This window comes from Myotis yumanensis, unplaced genomic scaffold (assembly GCF_028538775.1).
Source record: "Myotis yumanensis isolate MYYU_CA2020_CCGP unplaced genomic scaffold, mMyoYum1.0.hap1 SCAF_16, whole genome shotgun sequence".
Lineage (NCBI taxonomy): Eukaryota > Metazoa > Chordata > Mammalia > Chiroptera > Vespertilionidae > Myotis > Myotis yumanensis.
Genome location: NW_027223767.1, coordinates 12,623,638 through 12,645,126, shown reverse-complemented (window position 1 = coordinate 12,645,126; position 21,489 = coordinate 12,623,638). Strand labels below are relative to the sequence as shown.

General features: G+C 47.2%; 1 protein-coding gene across 2 annotated transcripts; it reads right to left on the bottom strand.

Annotated features, from left to right (window-relative positions):
* Positions 1-5: 5 nt before the first annotated feature.
* FXR2 (FMR1 autosomal homolog 2) lies at positions 6-20,754 on the bottom strand. Of its 2 annotated transcripts, none has more exons than XM_070395543.1 (17): positions 20,334-20,754; positions 11,101-11,153; positions 10,642-10,735; positions 10,155-10,226; positions 9,891-10,039; positions 9,239-9,332; positions 7,934-8,050; positions 3,925-4,095; positions 3,647-3,725; positions 3,211-3,320; positions 2,689-2,775; positions 2,165-2,384; positions 1,760-1,957; positions 1,470-1,670; positions 1,288-1,383; positions 1,032-1,135; positions 6-700 (listed from the first exon to the last, which is right to left on the bottom strand). In XM_070395543.1, the coding sequence occupies exons 1-17, from the start codon at positions 20,412-20,414 to the stop codon at positions 605-607; spliced, it is 2,022 nt and encodes a 673-aa protein (XP_070251644.1). In that variant the 5' UTR covers positions 20,415-20,754; the 3' UTR covers positions 6-604. The 2 variants fall into 2 exon arrangements, with proteins under 2 accessions (XP_070251644.1, XP_070251645.1); XM_070395544.1 differs by having other exon boundaries at positions 1,288-1,380.
* Between the last annotated feature and the right edge of the window lie 735 nt (positions 20,755-21,489).

Here is a 21,489-nt window from a genome sequence, read left to right as displayed (position 1 = left end):
AGAGAGCCGTTTGGATTTTTTAATTCTCTTTTTAAATACTGTACAGTGAAAAATAAATACGCCTTCTCATCCACCAGATAAGGTTGGTCCCCCTTCCCCTGGGGGACCTTGTCACCCCCTTCATACACACCCCTGGTTCTACTCCAAAACCTTCCCCATGCCTCCCACCCACTTAAACCCTTACTATCCCCGTCTTCCACAGTGATGAGGCCCCAGAAATCGGGGGTACAGGATGGTAGGAGGGATAGCAAGGGAACCCCCCTGAACTGTCAAATCTGGGTGGGTCAAGAAGCACCCCGCACCAAAGGCGGAGAATGGGGGTTTTCAGAGAGAGATTGGGGCTTTAGAGGATAAAGGCACATCCAGTCTGATGGGGAAGGAGAGGCTCCCTTCACCCTGGGGTAGGGTGGACAAGAGGGAGGTGGGTATGACCCTGTTACACACCCTCCACTAGCTCCTGGAGGTTGGGGGGGGACCCAAGCTTCTGTGCCACCCCCCTCCCCCCTAGATAAGAGCAGCTCCAGCGCAGGTCAGTCGGGCCTGTGAGGGCCATGGTGTTGGGCAGCAAGCGAGATGGAGAAGGGAGGGATGCAGGCTGGAGGTTTTATGAAACCCCATTCACCAAACTACCCAACTCCAGGGGAACGGAGAGCTCCCCATTCTCTGAGGGGCCCTTAGGAAGCTTGCTGACAGAGTCACCCTGAGGGGAAAGTGGGAAAGAAAATGGAGAGGAAAAAGTGGTCAGTAGAAATTCAGGGAATGACATTCCCTACCATCCTAGCACTCCTGGCATCTGGTGACCCAGGGATTGGTCCTTGAACTCAGTCACTCTCAGTGGGACCCATAAAATATGAACCAAACTTTCCTGGAAACTTATTTCAAATTTTCCACTATTCTAAATGTAGTCTAAACTCCATCAGACACAGTCTCCTTTGCCATTTAGCAAGAGATTTCTTTGTGAAATTTCTTGTATCCCTTGCCCCTAAAGAACAAAAAAGGGGGGAGGAGTAAATTACATCTTGCTTGCTTACCTTCTTCTGTCCTGAAAGAGAGTCCTCTAAGGGTTTAGTGCGCTCCAGGGTTGGCCGCTGGCGGCTCTGAGACTCTGCTCGGGAGATATAGTCAGCCACAGTCACTGGGGAAGGCAGAGGACCAAGAGTTTCAGAAGGAACCCAGGTATCCAGCCCCTAGATACCCAATGAACCGCAATCCCTGGTTATCATAGGGTAGGAGGCATCCCATTCTCTCAGCTCTAAGAAAAGATGCTGGTACCCAGTGTTAGCTGACCTGGTTGGCGGTCTCCACTGACAGAACCATCAGTACGGTTACCGCGGTTACGGCGGCGGCGGCTCCTATTTCGACGCTGAGGTCTGGACTCGTCTTCTGTGGGGCAGGGGAATATTCAAATTATGCATCCAAACTCCCATCCCTCAGTTCTTGCCCAGCTCTAATTTCTAAACACCCCTTACCCAAGCCATTTTCTGTCGTGCTAAGCCCATCAGATTCCAGGCCTCCATCCATGATAGTCCTGTCTTCATCAGTGCGCCGGCGGCGGGAGCGGCGCCGCCTGGCACTTGCTGGGGGCGGTTCTCCAGGCTCTGAATCAATTGGAGGCTCTGGTTCAGATGTGTCCAGTAGGCTGTAGGGATTACTGTCTGGATCCTTCAGCACTGGTTAGAGAAGGAAGAATTGGGAGTCAGGTGCCCACCAACTTTCCCTTTGTCCTACATTCATGAACCCAGCTGTCTGGTACTAGTACCTGAGCTAATAGATGAAGAGTTGTATCTCGAAGTAGGCCGGGGAGCAGGTGGAGGTCCCCTACCCCGGCCCCCAATAGGCCGCCTCCGGCTTTCTTCCCCCCGGGTTGGGGGATCTCGATCTCCTGTCCCAGCTCGGATAGGCTCTTCCCTCTTCTCAGACTCGGTCTCAGAAGCTGTAGATGGGTCTGAGCTGGGGCCTAAAGAACACAGGGAGTTGAATCAAGTCACTCCCCCCGCCCAGTCCCAGGGTCCATCACCGTCCTCAAACTGGAAGACTTCTTCTCACTCACCAGTCCCCCAGCCACTGTCATCTCCATCACCCTTTCCTCAATCTTCCACCCAGACCTTTGCCTCTCCTCACAAGCCCCACCACTGTTCGCCTCCCTCTCCCATAGCTTTCTTACCATAGGCAGGACCACCTGTCCTCCGGCCCCGGCCACGGCCCCCATAGCTGCCGCCATAGGTTCGTGTTGTATGCAGGGAGGAGGAGCTCTCATCTGTGGTATATCCAGCTTTGTCACTGCCTCCAGTGCCCCGCCCACTCCCAGGAGGGCGAAAGCCCAGCCCAATCTGCCGAAGTTGTTCATCAATTTGTAGCCTCTCTAAGCGAAGTTGTTCCACCTCCTGGTTGGGTAAAAAATGGAGGAAGATATGGAAGGAGGAATAAGTTTAAGATCAATGAACAGTTTCCTTTCATGCTTCTCTGCCCCAACCATCCCTACATATCTTTACTCTCAGGAATATAAGAAGGCAGGCATTGGTTAAACAAAAAATATTCTGGGATCCAATCCCACAGCCCCAAATTCCCACCCAGTAGTTTCTATTCTACTCAGAGACAAACTGGGCACAATCCTAACTTGATCCACCAGCAGTCTTCGCCCCTTGCTAAACTCAGATCTTTGCTCTCCCAGGTTTCTAGCTTGGGTACCTGCAGGTAGGAGAGGTGATATTCCAGCAGAGCCTGAGCATTGCTGATATTCTCTCGAGTGCCAACAAATATGAAGGGAACCATTCCCTGGAGAATAGAGGGAAAGTCAGATGGATTAGGAGAGTCAAATGGAAGTATTAACTCTACCCTATCTCCCCTGGAAGCCCAACCAATGGGATCATTGACACACACACATACACAGAGAGAGAGAGAGAGAGAGAGAGAGAGAGAGAGAGGAAGAAACACCAATTTTGCTGTTCCACTTACTTATGCACTCCTTGGTTGATTCTTGTACGTGCCCTGACCGGGGATCCAACCCACAACCTTGTCATATGGGGATGAGTCTCTAACCAACTGAGCTACCAGGCCAGGGCCCAATGCGATCTTTCTGGCTCTACATTGAGGGGGAAACAAATGCTCTACCCCCCCGCCCCCTCCCAGAAATCCTAGCCCTCAGAGAATGGCTTTGTGAGCAATCCCATCTACTTCTGGACACCCATCTCTAGGCATAATTGCCCATACCTCCTCCCTGGGGTTCTTCTTGTCATTATCACCTTCTACTCGAACCCTCACCACACCAGATTTATCCACGATCTCCTGGATTACTTTTCCATTCTTTCCAATCACTTTGCCTGAATGGGTAAAGGAGAATTCAGACCTTTTTTTTTTTAAGGAGAGAAAGAAGAGTCAAAACAGTTAAGATAAACAGTCTTTCAGCTTCTGTATGTAGATTTTGTTTAATACTCGATTGCATCTAGTTTCCTATTGAGTTTTCACAGGACAAAATATTACAATCCCTAGAAATCTGTTCTTCCATTTTTGTCACTCCTAGTATAGATCATTCTGTCCTTGTGAAACTAAAGTCCATAGGGAGGTGCCAAGCCCAGAACCACTTTAGAGAATTTCACTTCTGGCCCCCCACTGTATTCTCTGTTATATATACACACCCCCAACTCACCAACCAGGTTCCTAGGCACTTGCACAGAGTCCTCAGAAAACTCAAGGTAGCTTCGGGCCTGTCGGCATGCCTCAGGAGTCTAAGAAGAGTGGGGAGTCATTACTAAAACAGAGAACATGGATCTCAAACAATAACCGTTCTGCCACTCTTCATCTTTGGGAAAATTACTACCACCAAAGTCAGGGAGGGATATCAACATGACTCAGGTTTCCTTTCTACTTCACCCTCTCCTCTCTGTATCCCCTGAGAGATCTAGAAAACAGACATCTTTTGCTGACCTCCCCGTAGATGCGGAAAGTACAGGTCTCTTCACCCAACTCAATGGCAGTCACCCCAGGTACTTTTCGGGCCTGCTGGATGTTGGCACCATGAGTCCCAATTGCCAGTCCCATCAGGTCCTCTCGCACTGTGAACTCCTCTTGGAATGCTGCTGCCAACTGCTTACTGGTCTGAAAGGAAAAGGCACTGTAGGAATCATAGTGGCGGAATCTCAGAAGACCTGTCCCAGGCACCTGATGCTTTGCAAGCCAGAACCACCCTGGAGTGTGCTGCCATCAGAACCTGTGTAGAAAATTCAGGAACTTTAAATTCCACTCCTACCTTCCAAATACCAATGGCTTAGGGAGAAGGGGAGAAAATGAGAGCAGAGTTTGGGCTTGGAGCCACCAAAGTTCTGGATTTAGCTCTACCACTATCTGGTTGTGTGATCCTAAACAAAACACACACTGTGCCTCCATTCTGTCATCTGCTAGATGATTACACCTGGCCCACCCCATCCCCAAACAATCAAGAAGATTAAATAAGACTGGTGAGAGATAACTTTTCACAAGGTAAATGCAAGTATAAGAAACTATGACTATTACTTAACCAAACTAATATCAATTCCCAAAATAAAAACCCAAAAAGTTGAGCAGAAAGCAACAGGTTAAGAAAAGCATAAAAGGAGCCTATGGAACACCATATTACTTCACTTCTTAACCAGTCCTTTGTGGGATCCCTGGGTACAAAGACAGGAAGGCAGGAAAGATTCTAGAAGAGCCCTAACCGGTTTGGCCCAGTGGATAGAGCGTCGGCCTGCGGACTGAAAGGTCCCAGGTTCGATTCCAGTCAAGGGCATGTACCTTGGTTGCGGGCAACATCCCCAGTAGGGGGTGTTCAGGAGGCAGCTGATAGATGTTTCTCTCTCATCGATGTTTCTAACTATCCCTCTCCCTTCCTCTCTGTAAAAAAATCAATAAAATATTTTTTTAAAAAAGATTCTAGAAGAGAGAGTCTTAGGTAAAAAGCACCAAATAGGAAAGATATCTAAAGGGGACATTCCCAAATTACAATCCATGACTTCCTGCTTCCAAAACAGATGAGATTAAGTTATAGCAAGGATTTACACTAGGCAAGAAGAGAAGGCTGGATAAAATAACTAAGTTGGGTGTTCAAAATAACTTAGGGAGGGAGAGGAAAGGATCTAACTGGATTTACAAGTATCTTCTAGAGAAGTATACCAAGGGTGTTGTATTATTTTATTATCCTTTATATATTCAATATTTTAATAATAATTTTAAAAAACAAAACACAAGCCCTGGCTGGTTTGGCTCAGCAGACAGAGCATCAGCCTGCGGACTGAAGAGTCCCAGGTTCAATTCCGGTAAGGGCACATGCCCGGGTTGCAGGCTCAGTACCCAATAGGGTGTGCAGGAGGCAGCCCATCAGTGATTCTCTCATCATTGATGATTCTCTCTCTCCCCACCCCGTCTCCCTTCCTCTCTGCAATCAATAAAAAATATATTTTAAAAACACAAGATTTCTCAAAACCAAGAGCATGCCCTGATTCTTAAGACCTTGCACCTATGGTTAACTTAGCTATCTGGTACACTTTACCATACAGATCAACACAGCCAAGTCCTAGAGGAGTTAAATATTCTACCTTTGTCACCAGGAAACCTGTTCATGGAGAAATGAAGCAGATGTAGTTTTTATTATCTGGAGGTAATGGTGAATTTTTATTTACTTATTTTTAAATATATTTTTATTGATTTTTAGAGAGAGAAGAAGGGAGAGGGAGAGAGAGATAGAAACATCAATAATGAGAGAGAATCAGCTGCCTCCTGCACACCCCCTACTGGGGATCGAGCCTGCAACTCAGGCATGTGCCCTGACCGGGAATCAAACCAGCAACCTCTTGGTTTCTGGATCAATGTTCCACTGCTGAGCCACACCGACCAGGCAAATTTTTAACTGCAGTGCCCTGAATAGCAACCCTAGAGAAGTGAAAGATTACCATGATCCAGAATTTGCACAGGCTCAGAGAAAAGCTCCCAAAAAGACCAGTTTACTTGATAAATGGAAATGCATATTCAAACACAAACACATACCCTACTCATTCAGAATGGAATAATACCTAAGAAAAGGAAATCTAACCATCATAAGAAATGAGAGCTCAATTCTCAGAAATACAATGGTGGGCAAAAGTAGATTTACAGTTGCAATACAAATAATATGAATAACTTTTGCATAGTCACAACTGTAAATCTACTTTTGCCCACCCCTGTATTTTAGTCTAACCTCATTGTCACAAATGAAGATAAAAGTTCAGTAAAATAAAATGATTTGCCAAAGGTCAATTATTTGACAAAGCAAGACTTAGGATCCCAAGTTTGTCTTTCCAGTGTACAAATGGTTCTCAAATATATCCCTCAAAGTGTTTTGGTTCTGAGGTAATTTGAGGGATGCCAGTAGAAGAAAACACCCCCTTCACTGCTCTGATTGATGTTTTATGCCCTGTGCTTTCAAGTAAGTATATTTCACTTAATCAGAGTCCCATGGCTCAAAAAGAGTTTGTAAACAACTGTACTATAACATGGTGGAGCTCTGCCATCTGGAGGAGTCTGGGATAAAACAGCAGATCGGGTATAATGGCCCACAAAGGCCTTCGTCTTTGTGTTCTATAAACATAAGAGCATGGGTAAAGGATGGGACAAGGGAGGAGGACAATAATCCTATCCTATCTAATAAAAGACAAAAAGGGTAGTTAACCGTACCTCCGCTACACTTCCCATTGGCTAATCAGCAAGATATGCAAATTAACTGCCAACAAAGATGGCGGCCGGCAGCCACGCAGCTGAAGCGAGCAGGAGGTTTGCTTGCTCCAGTGATGGAGGAAGCCAAGGTTCCCTGCCTGCTGTGGCCTGCTCTAAGCTCCGAAAGCAACAGCTCCAAAAGCAACAAAGTTTCAATTATAGAAGCTAAACAAACCCCAGATACCTGCTTTCAGCCAGCCGCGGCCTCAGAGCTGGGAGCGCCAGTGACAGTAACAGAATTTCAATTATAGAAGGTAAATAAATCCCAGAATTAAAAAAAAAAGAAAAAAAGGAGAGGCTGGGAGTTTCAGTCGCAGGCCAGCCTGAAAACGGCCCTCAGCCCCTCACCCAGACTGGCCAGGCACCCCAGTGGGGACCCCCACCCTGAAGGGGGTGTGACCAGCCTAAAAACAGTCATCAGCCCCTCATCCAGGCTGGCCAGGCACCCAAGCTGGACCTCCACCCTGATCCGGGACACCCTTCAGGGCAAACCAACCGGCCCCCCACCCGTGCACCAGGCTTCTATCCTATATAGTAAAAGGGTAATATGCAAACTGACCCTAACAGCAGAAAGACTGAGAATGACTGGTCACTATGACACACACTGACCACCAGGGGGCAGACGCTCAACGCAGGAGCTGCCCTCTGGTGGTCAGTGCGCTCCCACATGGGGGAGCTCTGCTCAGCCACAAGCCAGGCTGACGGCTGCCAGTACAGCGGTGGTGGTGGAAGCCTCTCCTGCCTCCTCAGCAGCGCTAAGGATGTCTGACTCAGCTTAGGTCTGCTCCCCACTGGCAAGTGGACATCCCCCAAGGGCTGCCGGGCTGCCAATCCCCCAGGGAGCAGGCCTAAGCCAGCAGGTGGTCATCCCCCGAGGGGTCCCAGACTGTGAGAGGGCACAGGCCGGGCTGAGGGACACCCCCCCCCCACAGCACACAAATTTTTGTGCACCGGGCCTCTAGTCCTATCTAATAAAAAGCTAATATGCAAATTATCCAATCAGGAGTTTGACTGCTTGCTATAACATGCACTGACCACCAGGGGGTGGCACGGAATGAAGGAAGACCCTAGCCGGCAGCTGGCAGCAGGGGAAGGCAGGCTCCAATCAGCCCTGATCACTGGCCAGGCCTAGGGACCCAACCTGTGCACAAATTTCATGCACTGGGCCTCTAGTAGCAATATAACAGCAGTAAAGAGTAAAGCCAAAATCTACCTCTAGGTGTTTCGTAGCTTCTTCATTTCGAGACATGAGTAGCAGTTTCGTGCGCAGGCTTCGAAAATGCATATCACCCAGCAGGGATGCACGCTTCACAGGGGCTTCTGAGGTTGACTGGGAATAAACCAACGAAGTCATTAAAATTGACTCTGAGGCCCTAGCTTGTTTGGTCTGCGGACTAAAGGGTCCTGGGTTCAATTATGGTCAAGGGCACATGCCTGGGTTGTGGGCTTGATCCCCAGTAGGGGGCATGCAGGAGGTAGCCAATAGATGATTCCCTCTCATCATTGATGTTTCTATCTCTCTCTCCCTCTCCCTTCCTCTCTGAAATCATTGAAAACATATATATATATTTAAATATATTTTATTGATTTTTTACAGAGAGGAAGGGAGAGGGATAGAGAGTTAGAAACATCGATGAGAGAGAAACATCAATCAGCTGCCTCCTGCACACTCCCCACTGGGGATGTGCCCACAACCAAGGTACATGCCCTTGACCGGAATCAAACCCGGGACCCTTGAGTCCGCAGGCTGACGCTCTATCCACTGAGCCAAACCGGCCAGGGCTGAAAATATATATTTTTTAAGAACTGACTTTGAATACATACTTGGGGAGAGCCAGCAACTGGGAATCAGGATGTCTGGTCTCTGGACAAGGGTGGGAGTTAAAAAATAAAGCTAGGGAAGAGGAAAATCATTGTCAGCCTCACAAGGGCATACTCTCTGGGTGCCTAAGGGGAGAGATTTTAGGCAGCAGACACAGGTGAGAACTGTACAGTCTATTTTTTAGAGTTTAAATATACAAGAGAGGGTCCCAGCCCAGACTGCAATATAAAGACCAGGTTTTAAAAAAAAAATTTCACCCTAGCCAGTTTGGTTCAGTGGATAAAGCGTTGGCCTGCGGACCCAAGGGTCCCGGGTTAGATTGCGGACAAGGGCACGTACCTCAGTTGCAGGCTCCTCCCCGGTTCAGGCCCTGGTTGGGGACGTGCAGGAGGCAACCAATCGATGTGTTTCTCTCACATTGATATTTGTCTTTGTCTTTCCCTCTTTCTCCTGCTCTCTCTAAAAATCAATGGAAAAATAGCCTCTGGTGAGGATTAAAAAAAAAATTTTTAATTCAAGGTCTGACATAAGGAAGACTAAGGAAAGGTAGGGCTTAGTCTGGGCGCACAGAGGTCAGGAGCAATAAAGTCCTCTCTGACAAATAAATATAAGCACATTTTAGCTCCTCCATTTCTACAAAGAAGGTAAAACGGGAGAAGGAAAAATTGCTGAAAGGGTTTACACGAATAAACTCACCAGGATGAAAAGCTCACTATTTGTAATGTTGAGAAAGATGCAGTTCGCTCCCAACGCTTTCTTAAACTCTTTATGAACATTTTCATTGGAACAGCTGCAGAGAAAGAGAAAAGTGTTCAGAGGGCAGAGTGTAGAGTGCAGGCAAAGGTTCAGGAAAGCCCTGGTTGGTGGTTCAATGGTTAGAGCGCACCAAAGCGTCGGGGGTTTAATTCCCAGTCAAGGGCATATACCTAGGTTGCAAGTGCATCCCCAGCCCCATTTGGGGCATGAGCAGGAGGCAACCAATCGATGTGTCTTGTTTTTATATTTATTTCTTTCTTTCTTTCTTTCTTTCTTTCTTTCTTTCTTTCTTTCTTTCTTTCTTTCTTTCTCTCTCTCCCTCCCCCCTCCCCCCCAACCCTCCCCTCACTCTCTCTAAAAAAAAAAAAAATCAATGGAAAAAATATCCTCAGGTAAGGATTAAAAAAAAGGGGCGGGGGAGGGGGGGGCGGCGTTTTAAGGGATGAAGAAAAACAAGAACTGGGAGCAAGAAGGGCTCTAGAGGGGCCAAGGGAACAATAGACAAGACTGAAACTGGGAGAAATAAGGGCAGAAATGAGAGCTGTAAAGAGGGCCTGGGCCCACCACTACTCCCTACATCCCTAACACTTACGCTTCTCTCAGATCCTCAGGAACAGCCATGGTAACCTTGAAGAAGCTGCCTTTGGTTGCAAGGGGACTGGGATTAACTGGCCGAAGCCGTTCCAGGGTGACAATCTCATTGTAAGTGGCATCACAGGCAGCATATTCAATGACATAGAACTGACCAAAGGAAAGAAAGGAGAAGTTGTTGGATGACCTGAGTTTCTACCTCCCACCTTTCAATAACTAAAATATTTGTTTCAGCAGTTCTCCAAGGGCCTTCACAATCACTCACATCTCCCTTCATCATCCGCACCCGGGCCAGCCACCAGCCACAAGGCTCTTGCTCATTGGCTCGAGAATAAACCTGAAGGGAAGATAAAAATAAAAAAGATACTGAAGACCATCCACAAACATCAAGAATGGAATAAGCATTAAAATACTTGGGAGGTATCCTTAAACCAAGATAAAAGAAACTGGAGGAAGGAGCTGCTAATTAGAAATCAGAGAGCATTAGAATTTACATGCTGCTATAATAAATGAAAGGTAAATAATCCTCTGAAACTAGGAAACTCCCTGAGAGTTTGGTTGATCACAACAGAAATGGGCAGGGAACTGCTGCATTTCACTTGTCCATAGACTACCTGGCTGGATATAGTAGCTTAGCTTGGGGAGGAAGGAGAGTAAACCAACCAGGAAGGAGCCTAGGATACTGATATCAGGGTAAGGGTGACGCAGTGAGAAAAATGAAATTTAGAAAGGGTGGACTCCATGGACCTTACCTCCACCTCATCCCCTTCTGTGATCTCCTTATTATAGTCAGCTGGAGGTGGTAGCCGCACATCCCCAAAAGGAATTTGTCTCTCACTCTGCCAGCTACAAATGAAACGGTGATATGAAAGCTATTCAGGCTAATGTGGTTGCCCATTTCTTCCGGATTAGGTTATTGCCTCAAATCACTGAGCAATTTCTACCTTCCCTGGTGATGAGAGACTAAACCCCAGGCCTTACTCCATAATGGTATCTTCCATCTCTTGCTACCATCTAAATACTGGGTCAAATGCTCCCCCTGCCCTCACTAAATTTTAGCCCTTTCCTCTCCTTCGATCCATATAAAGTTGCCCACCCAAACCCTTGGCTATCCCCTACCTATTACATGCCTCATGGGATTCAGCCACACCCTCTTCTCCACTCTCCTTCTAGGACCTAATATGCTAGATTCTCTATTCCCGAGGTCTTACTTGTTTTCAAAGAAGATGGTGACAGAGTCTTCATGGACATCCTTCACAAAGCCCTAGAATAAATTTTAAAACAAAGTAAAAAAAAAGAAAATAACAATTTACCACCATCTTAGCCATTAAGGGAACAGAGACATTGAGAGGCCCTTAAAAATATAGTTTTAGATGGGGACACAAGCAATCTAAAGATAGGGCCAGAAAAAAGCTGTACTGGAGAAAGAATATGAATATTGAGGTAGAGATAAAGGAGTGATATCAGCATGGAAAGAGATGTGGCAAAATCCACATATAAAATGAGACAGAAAGTAGAGAGGGGCAAATCACTTGCATCAAAACAGCCTGGAAGCCCTAGCTGGTTTAGCTCAGTGGATAGAGCCTCAGCGGTTCGATTCTGATAGGTAAAGAGCTTGGTTGCAGGCTCCTCCCCGACCTGGGCCGTGGTTGGGTCGCGTGTGGGAGGCAACCAATTGATGTGTTTCTCTCACATAGAAGTTTCTCTCTGTCTTTCCCTTTCTCTTCCACTCTGCCTAAAAAATCAATAGAAAAATATCCTCAGGTGAGGATTAACAAAAACAACAACAAACAAAAACCAGCCTGGAAACTGGTGGTCTACTATGGCTCCCACAGGGGACTTCCTATCTGTCTGATTTTTGTTGTGCTGTGTAGCTTGCCAGAATTCAATTAAAATACCAACAACATTCAGCAAGGCTAAGAATATCTCATGAGACAGCGTGAGGCTGTCCTGGAACACCTAGAGGACATCAGGATCTGCCAAGAAGAGACAAGGGCCTAGCTCCCCAATACAGCAAGAGACCTGAGCACACTTGGTGCCTTGATGCCTAGGTCTTAAGAGAATAAACAGAACATTGGAAAAACTAAAAATGGTAAACACAATTTACAGAAGAAAAAATTAGAACTTAAGAGATGTGAGATTTCTGAATGCTAGACTGTAATACTGCTAAGCATTTGAAAAGAATAATAAAATTTGTAGAAGACCCCAATCTTAAGATCATGATAAGGGAGAAGAACAGGGATGAGTAAATAGCTGGTCTACCTCCTACTTTCTATGTCCTCACTGCAGATGCCAAAGCTATGTGTCCTATGCTCCCAATTTCTGTACCTTCTCTTCCTATTTTCACATACTCAAAATTAAGGACAGTTAATTTTTATAAAGTCCAATTCATTAATTTTTAATTTTATGACTGAGCTTTTGGTTTCATGTCTAAGAAATCTTTGTCTAATCCAAGACCACAAAGGTATATGTCTATGTCTTCTAGAAGTTTTATAGTTTTTATTTTACATTTAGGTCTATCGTCTATTTTGAGTTAAATTTTGTATATGATGCAAGATTATTAATAACAAAGTTCATTTTTTACTTATAGATATCCAGTTGTTTAAAAGACTATCCTTTCTATAGTGAATTGCCTTTAACTTCTGTGAAAAATCAGGAAATGTGCCCTAGCCAGTGTGGCTCAGTTGGTTGAGCATCATTCCATGCACTGAGACTCACTGGTTCGATTCCCAGTCAGGCATATGCCAGGTTGCAGGTTCGATCCCCAGTAGAGAGAGTACAGGAGGCGAATCAATGTTTCTCTCTTTAACTTTTCTCTCTCTAAACTCAATAAAAAACATTAAAATTTTTTTAAATAAAAAAATAATCAGGAAATGTAATTAATGTATGACAGAAAGTAGATGAGTGATTGGTGGAAGACTTGTGGGAGTGATAGCAAATGTTCATTATCCTGATTGTAGAAATGGATTATTATCTACACTAATAAAAGAAAAACATGGTAATTGGCGTACGACCGCTACCCTTCCCATTGGCTAATCAGCATATCCTTATGCAAATTAACTGTCAGCCAAGATGGCGGCCGGCAGCCATGCACTGAAGCGAGCAGGGAGGCTTGCTTCCTCCAGGGACTGCAGACTCCAACGTTCCCCGCCTCACTTGCCCGACTCTCAACTGCAACTCTAAGCAACTATTACTATGTTGCAAATAAGAAGCTAAACAAAACCGGCTTTCAGTCAGCCCCGGACCGCAACATTGTATCCATGTTTTCAGCAGGGAGGCCTCAGAGCTAAAGCTGGCCCAGAATTAAAAAAAAAAAAAGAAAACAAGGAGCAGTTGGGAGCTTTTAGTTAACTGCCAGTGGGAAAACAGCCCTCAGCCCCTCAGCCAGCCTGGCCAGGCACCCCAGTGGGGACTCCCACCCTGATCCAGGACACCCTTCAGGGCAAACCAGCCAGCCCCTACCCATGCACCAGGCCTCTATCCTATATAGTAAAAGGGTAATATGCCTCCCGGCACCGGGATCAGCGGAGCAGCGAGGCTCCCGGCACCAGGATCAGCGTGACAGGGGCCAGTGCCCAAACCCCCTGATCAGCCCTGCTCTGTGCCTGATTGGGGGGAGCTCCCCAATCCCCCGATTGCCCTGCGGCTCTGTGTTTGACAGGGTGTGGCGCACCAACCCCCTGATCGGCCCTGCTCTGTGTGTGACAGGGTGCGGTGCCCCAACCCCCCGCCCCCACGGGCCCTGCTCTGTGTGTGACAGGGTAGAACCATAACCTCTCCATTGGCCCTGCCCTGAGTGTGACAGGGTGCAGCGCCCCAACCCCCTGATCCGCCCTGCTCTATGTGTGACAGGGGGCGGTGCCCCAACTCCCCTATCGGCCATACTCTGTGAGTGACAGGGAGGAACTCCTCAACCCCCTGATGGGCCCTGCTCTGTGAGTGACAGGGGGCATTCCCCCAAACCCCCTGATGGACCCTGCTCTGTTAGTGACAGGGGGCAGCGCCCCAACCCCCTGATCGGCCCTGCTCTGTGAGTGACAGGGGGCAGCGCCCCAACCCCCTGATCGGCCCTGCTCTATGCGTGACAAGGGGTGGCGCCACAACCTCCCCATCGACCCTGCCTTGAGTGTAACAGGGGGCGGTGCCCCAACCCCCCAATCGGCCCTACCCTGAGCGTGACTGAGGGTGGCATCGCAACCTCCCGATCCGCCCTGCTCTGTGCATGATGAGGTGGTGCCCCAACTCCCCAATCGGCCCTGCTCTGAGCCTGACCAGGGGCTGCACTTAGGGATTGGGCCTGCCCTCTGCCACCCAGGAGCAGGCCTAAGCCAGCAGATCGTTATCTCCCGAGGGGGTCCCAGACTGTGAGAGGGCACAGGCCGGGCTGGGGGACCCCCCCTCCCCCCGAGTGCACACATTTTTGTGCACTGGGCCTCTAGTCTTATATAATAAAAGGCTAATATGCAAATTGCCCCCACGGGCAAGAGTTTGACAGACCGGGAGTTAGACATGCGCTGACCACCAGGGGGGTGGCGTGGAACATGATGGGTGTCAGCAACGTGGCACCGGCAGTGGGCAGCAGTGAAGGCACTGCCGGTCCCAATGACCCCTGACGAGAGCGGACTGTGGCGGGATGATGGAGCAGGTAAGCGGGTGGCACCAGGCCAAGGCAGGTGTGAGTAGGGGCCCCGATCACCCTGCCAGTCACCCCACAGATCAGCCCTGATTGTCAGCCAGGCCTAGGGACTCTACCCGTGCACAAATTTTGTGCACCAGGCCTCTACTTCTAGTATGTGTGTGTGTGTGTGTGTGTGTGTGTGTGTATACACACACACACACATATATATGTATACATTTATATCTATACATATGTTAAAACCTAACAAATTGTACAATTTAGATATATGTACTTCATTGTATGCTGATTATACCTCAATAAAGCAGTTAAAAAAATTAGAGGGAAAAAAAAAATTAGAGGATTCAGCCTGGCTGGACTGGCTCAGTTGGTTGAGTGTCCTCCTGTGCACTGAAAGATTGCCAGTTTTATTCCTGGTTGGGGCACATGCATGGGTTGCAGGTTTAACCCCCAGTCTGGGAGTATACAGAAGGCAGCTGATTGATTCTCATTCTCATTCTCTCTCTCTCTTCCAATCTCTATGCATGTGTTCAGGTAAGGATTTAAAACAAAAATTTTAGGGGGTTCCAGCTTTGGTGTGACTCAGAGCATCATCCATACACTGAAAGGACCCAGGTTCAATTCCCAGTCAGGGCACATACGCAGGTTTCAGGCTGATCAATGTTTCTCTCTCACATCAATGTTTTCCTTTCTTTCTCTCTCTGAAATCAATGAAAACATCCTCGAGTGAAATATTTTTTTCTTAATTAGGGGGTTCAAAAGGCTATTCTTAAACTTTGCAGCTAGGGACAAAAGATTAGGAGAGAAAACACCAAAAACACACATTGTATCACTCCCACCTCACAGAACTGGTCAATCATAAACACTTATTATATTGCTGTTTCCTTATGGTGGAAAAATCTTAACCTAAATTTCACACTTTTTAAAATATATATTTTTTTTTATTGATTTTAGAGAGAGGGAGAGGGATATAGATAGAAACAGCAATGAGAGAGAAACAGCATTGGTTGGCTGCCTCCTGCATGCCGCCCCAGCCCCCCCCCAATGGGGATTGAGCCCTCAATCCAGGAATGTGCCCTAACCAGGAATCAAATGAGTGATCACTTGGTTCCTGGGTCGACGCTCAACTGCTGAGCCACACCTGTGGGGCTAAATTTCACTCTTAATACAAGCCATCTCTCTTCTTTCAGATTGGATCTTATTATGGAACCTTACTGCTGCCCAAGGCATTAGTACTACTGGTACTATCTGGCCCCTTCCTTATCCATGCTTTAACTTTCTCTGCCATTCCCTTCCCCAGAAACGTCTTTTCTACTCTTCATTCAGCTCCATCAATGCCCACTCCTACTATTCCCCATTCAAGTCTTCTGAAGCATTTTTATTCCTCACTACTTGCCTGAGTCCCTCTTCCTTTTCAGTTCTTCTCTTAGCTCCTTAAGTTTCCTCCTCCGTCATCCACTAAAAAAAATAAATTTTAAATACTGTATCCCGGCCCTAACCAGTTTGGCTCAGTGGATAGAGCGTTGGCCTGCGGACTGAAAGGTCCCAGGTTCAATTCCGGCCAAGGACATGTACCTTGGTTGCAGGCACATCCCCAGTAGGGAGTGTGCAAGAGGCAGCTGATCGATGTTTCTCTCTCATTGATGTTTCTAACTCTCTATCCCTCTCCCTTCCTCTCTGTAAAAAATCAATAAAATATATTAAATAAATAAATACTGTATCCCGCCCTAGCTAGTTTGGCTCCATGGATAGAGCGTCAACCTGCGGACTGAAGGGTCCCGGGTTCGATTCCAGTCAAGGGCACATGCCTGGATTGTGGGCTTGATCCCCAATAGGGGGATATGCAAGAAGCAGCCGATCAATGATTCTCTCTCATCAATGATGGATCTCTCTCTCTCCCTCTCCCTGCCTCTCTGAAAAATCAATAAAAATATATTTTTAAAAAATACTGTATCCCTTCCCTCTTCTTTTCCCCCTTTATAAGGATGTGTCTGGACTTCTAGAAACATCAACCGGTCTCTTCAGCTAACTTCATTCAATTCTTTATCCAAAATGTTTATCTCCAAGCTTTAGAAATAGTTTATAAAGAGAGTTAGCTATTCTCAAAACATTTTAGGGGTGAGATAAAAGGAGTGGAAGAGATAGAAGAAAATTACTTGCCTATTTCTTTTGTAAAGAGATAACCACGCCTAGATATACCTATTCACAAAGTATATGCCTAAAGTTCTAACCCAATTCTTCTCCAACATATCAGAGTTGACCCTCAGGTGGAGGTAGCAATGACACCCTGGTTTTTCTAGCTACCATGATCCCCAAAGCAGAAATGTAGAACTCAGAATGGAGTTTTCCCTCACATTACTCAGCAGTTCAACCAAATGTCATTTACTCTTATATTTCCAGGGTCTTTTTCCTTCAAACATTCTCCAAGTTTTTACTTTAACTCCATTCATATTTCATTCCAGTCTCTGCTCCTTAATTCCACCAACATCCCCCTAGTTTTTTTCTCCAAATATACTAGTGGTAGACAGTGAGATCCCAGTTCTGCTTAATGCATGCTCATTGGGAAGATAAGCAGGTGAGTCTCCAAAGGATAACTCAATTCAGTGGCTATGGCATATCCTGGCTTTGGTTAATAGAGCCTAGGACTATACAGAAGGAGAAAGAGCCCTAGGTTCTTAGGTACTTTGGTTTCCTCAACATCTAAAAGATATGAAATTGATCTTGCCTTCAACCTATCTTCTAGTCCTGGGCTCTCAAAAGAGAGGGAGTTCTAGCAGAAAAGCAATAAGGGTCTGGGTAAAAACCATGTGTTGAAGCTGAGAAAAGAATGGGAATTAGGATTTCCAGGGAAGGTCTGGAAAGTTGGATGACTGTGCCCTGGAAGGTGAACAGATATTTCATTTAGGAGAGTATAACTGAAAGAATAAAATACATTAAATTCTGACAGAAAAGAAAGAATTGACAAAAATAACTTAGATCCCAAACCTGACATTTTCAGTTCTTTCATGGTAGATCAAAAATAGGACCAAATTCTGAGAGCAGAAAAGGACCTTCCCAAATTTACAGTTCCAGAAGCAATGTACACACTCCTTGACCCACACATTAAAGTGTGCTGAGTCACGAATATTAAATCAGTAGCAAGGTCAGAATGGGTAAATATATGGCACTGAAAGCTGAAGAAAAATTAGTCTGAATTTAGGGATTTTTTGTTGTTTTTAACTAAGGCATGGGGCAGAAAATTCTAAAGTGGCCAGAATAAAAAATCTGTATTACCTGGCTTTGGCTCAACTCTAATCTCTACTCCCTGATTCATGGTATCCTGTCCCCCAATTCACCCAAGTCTACCATTGCCATAGCCACCAAGAGAAAAGGGAAAGATTCAGAAAAGAGATTTTCTGCTGGGTACGTATGTAGACAGGGAAACATCCCCCTTCCCAGTTGTCTCACAGTTCATTTGAACTGGATACCAATCTTTCCCAGCTGTGCTTGGCTCCCATGCTTCCTAGAACAAAAGCAAACTCATATCTTGATCTCAGACTCAATTTAAGAATCTAAGAATCTGGGGGTGGGAAAGACCTAGGTAAAGGGATAAGACACTGGGGGAAATGGGGCTAAAATCTTATGAGGACGGGTACTATAACAAAAGTAATGCAAGTTTTGAGGAAAAGAATGAGACAAATGTACTCTCAGAATCAGAAAGGAATTAGAGATTTTGCCAAAGAAAACAGAAATGCTATGGAGGCAGCCTAGAAGAAAAAGTCCCATGAGTTAGAAAGAATGCAGAAAAAAATGACAAGAGATCAGCTGGGAGCTTCCTTCAGACATTGAATAAGGTGGTTCCTGGGGATTACATAGGAATATAGAAATATCAGGATAAAAAGGCAAAGACTTAAAGAGAGAATAAGATAGATAAATATGGGTACCCACGGGCATTAAATATAAAGAAATATGGCCTGGCTGGTATAGCTCAGTGGTTGAGCATAGACCCATGCAACGAAAGGTTGCTGATTCGATTCCCGGTCAGGGCACATGCCCAGGTTGCGGACTTGATCCCCTGTGAGAGGTGTGCAGGAGGCAGCCAATCAATGTTTCGCTCTCACATCAATATTTCTCTCTCTCCCTCTCCCTCCCTCTCTCTCTCTAAAAATCAATTTTTTTAAATCTTAAAAAAAGAAATCTGGTGAGGGTAGTCAGAGAGAAATAGGCATTTGGAGTGGGTAAAGAATGACTATGCTGAACTTATCAATTGAAGCTGGGGTAGAAACCTTCCATTCCAAGGGCAAACAGGAGACCCTTTCCATGGTAAGATATGACTTCACAGGGAAGGAATTGGAGAAAGTCATTTCCAAGGGCATAAAGGTGGAGAGTTCTATTATGGGATAAAGGCTTAAGAGGAAGTGAAGGAATGCAGCTCTTCTCACAAGTGATGTTATCAGGAGATATCTCTGCTCTTGCTCCTCAGGGTAAAAGAAAAGAATAAGACAAGAATCAAAAGCCTGAGCATAATTCCAAGCATAAAGTCCAAAATGTTTCAAAATAACAAGTCACACAAAGAAAAAATCCTGAGACAAGAGGAGTCTCTTTCTGGCTTAATCTAAAAGTTAAAAAAATGTCCTAGAAAGTGGATTCAGGACAAAGAAGGTAGTAGTGAAAGAAGTTCTAAAGAACCAAATCCTGGGAAAGGGCAAGACAGTCCCCTTCTTCAAAAAAGGCTTTATCAGTCCGGCCAGCATGGCTCAGTGTTTGAGCGTTGACCTATGAACCAGGAGGTCACGGTTTGATTCCCGGTCAGGGCAGGGCACATGCCCGGGTTGCAGGCTCGACCCCCAGTGCGTGTGCAGGAGGCAGCCAATCAATGATTCTCACTCATCATTGATGTTTCTATCTCTCTCCCTCTCCCTTCCTCTCTGACATCAATAAAAATAAATTATTTTTTAAAAAAGACTACATCAGATTCCCAAACTGGGAGAGTTGGCCGTAAGTCTTCTAGAAGTGGAAATCCTTAAGAAGATAAACGGAATCCTCATGAGTCCCCCATCTCTTTTACAGACCTTAAATACGAAACTCACATTCCTCAAGATGAACAAACTATACGAATGACTTCAATGTATCTGAGATCAAAGTGAGATGATGAAGACAAACCCATCCCTGGCTTAGAAGGGTAGACCAGCTAGCTCTCGGATAAAGGGGTGGGGTGGCATACTTGTGCAAAGATGCCACCTTCTGGCTAAGAGGCAACTTGACTGGTACAATCCACAGTTCCTGAGGTCAAAGATACCAAATGTCACAGACTTTGACAATTTATCCTTCCGTGGGTCGCAACAGAGATATAAGATGAAAGTGGGGTGCCTTCCAGCGCCAGGAGGTAAGGGCCTCTGGAGGAAGATAGATAAAAGGATATAATGTAGAACGGCCTTCCCAAGGGGGCTATAGAAAAAGAATAAAGAGAATTCTCCATGTGCTCGGACTGTGGGGAAAATGGGATTCAAGTCTAAGACATGTCTCCTGCGAGGACACAGGTAAAGTCAGCAGACACTGGGCAGAGGGACCCTGGGGGGTGGGAGGGCCAATCCAAGCACAGTGATGCCCTGATGTCCGTTCTCTCTGGGATGGGGTGAGGCAGGTGTGACACAAGGGCCCAAAAGGAGAGGATGGATAAAGTTCCGAGGTCTCCCCAGGAGGCTGCGGTGGGAGCCGGGTCTGCGGCTCTGAGGACTCGGCTCAGCAGCTCGATCCCGCCCCCTGTTCCTCGCTCAGGCCCGGGGTGCGGGCTGAGGAAAGGTGTCCCGGGCCGGTGCGCCGTCTCACCTTGTAGAAGGCCCCGTTGGAGCCGCGCACCTCGACGGGCAGTCCTGGTTCCACGTCTCCCCCGGAGGCCAGGCTGCCCATGGCGCCGCCGCCGCCTCCGACTCCCCCGACGACGGCTGCAGCAGCGGTCTGAGGACGGGCCGGCCCCGGCCCCCGGCGCTTCCCCGGAGGAGGAGCTGGAGGGGGAGCCGCGGGGGGCGGGAGCCGGGCCGGCCCCACGGCGGCCCTGCCACAGCCAACGAGCAGGGGGCCGGAGCCGGGCCGCTCCCGGTCCGCCGCCACCGCCTTGGTCTCCGCCACCGTGAGAGAGACGGCCGCCGCCGCCGCTGCCTTCGTCACCTCAGCTTCCGCCCGCCGCCACCCCCGCTGCTGCCTCTGTCGCGGGACCCGCTTCTGCCGCTGCCGCTCCACGGCCTCCACCTCCCCCTGCCACCGCCGCCTACTGCGCAGGCGCACGAGGCACCCGCCCGCCGCGCGCGGGGCCCTAAGGGCCACGGCGCAGGCGTCAAGGCTGGCGACTCAGCTCGCGCTCACCAGCGCCTCATAGGTACCACACTCCCTTTGGCTCTCTCGCGCCCCCTCGCGGTCCCTGACTAGCGCTTGCGCAGAAGGAGATTGGCGCTCTTTCTTCGCCACCCCACCACTCGAACACCCCCATATCTTCCTTTCCCCGCCCCACAACACTGAGAACTAACCAATCACGGGGAGGGAGGGGCCACGCTCACTCAATTGGATTGGATTTCTGCTGCTCTGGCCAGACCACACCCACTTCACTGTGAGCTCCAACAGGCTTGGACGCATTAGGGATGCGCATGCGTCTGAGTGGCTGCTTGGTCACTTTCCCCACCTTTGTCTTTCTTGGTGCGCACGCTCCAAAGCAAAAAAAGAGGAGGAGTCGGAAAAGCAAAAAAATAAATAAGTGTCCCACGCGCATGCCCTGAGCTTTATATGCATATCGACTCTTTTGAGCTTCAATAACTGTGCAAGCGACGTTCTTGCCTTGAGAAGATTCTGATCCTACATATAATGAAAGGTTAAAGAATAATTTCAAAACAAACCCGAAAAGCGAATGCCACCTAGCTCAGTACAAGATGTGATAAATTTAAATGCTGGGGAACTTCAAATTAGAAAGCATTGTCATGGAATAAGGATAGAA

What these genes read in the sequence shown, in the direction of transcription:
- FXR2 (XM_070395543.1), bottom strand. Translation starts at nt 20,414, where the DNA reads ATGGGCAGCCTGGCCTCCGGGGGAGACGTGGAACCAGGACTGCCCGTC. An exon ending in CAGAAGGGGATGAGGTGGAG is followed by an intron (nt 10,227 to 10,641) that starts GTAAGGTCCATG and finishes TCTTCCCTTCAG; the next exon opens with GTTTATTCTCGAGCCAATGA. An exon ending in GACAGGTGGTCCTGCCTATG is followed by an intron (nt 1,958 to 2,164) that starts GTAAGAAAGCTA and finishes TGTGTTCTTTAG; the next exon opens with GCCCCAGCTCAGACCCATCT.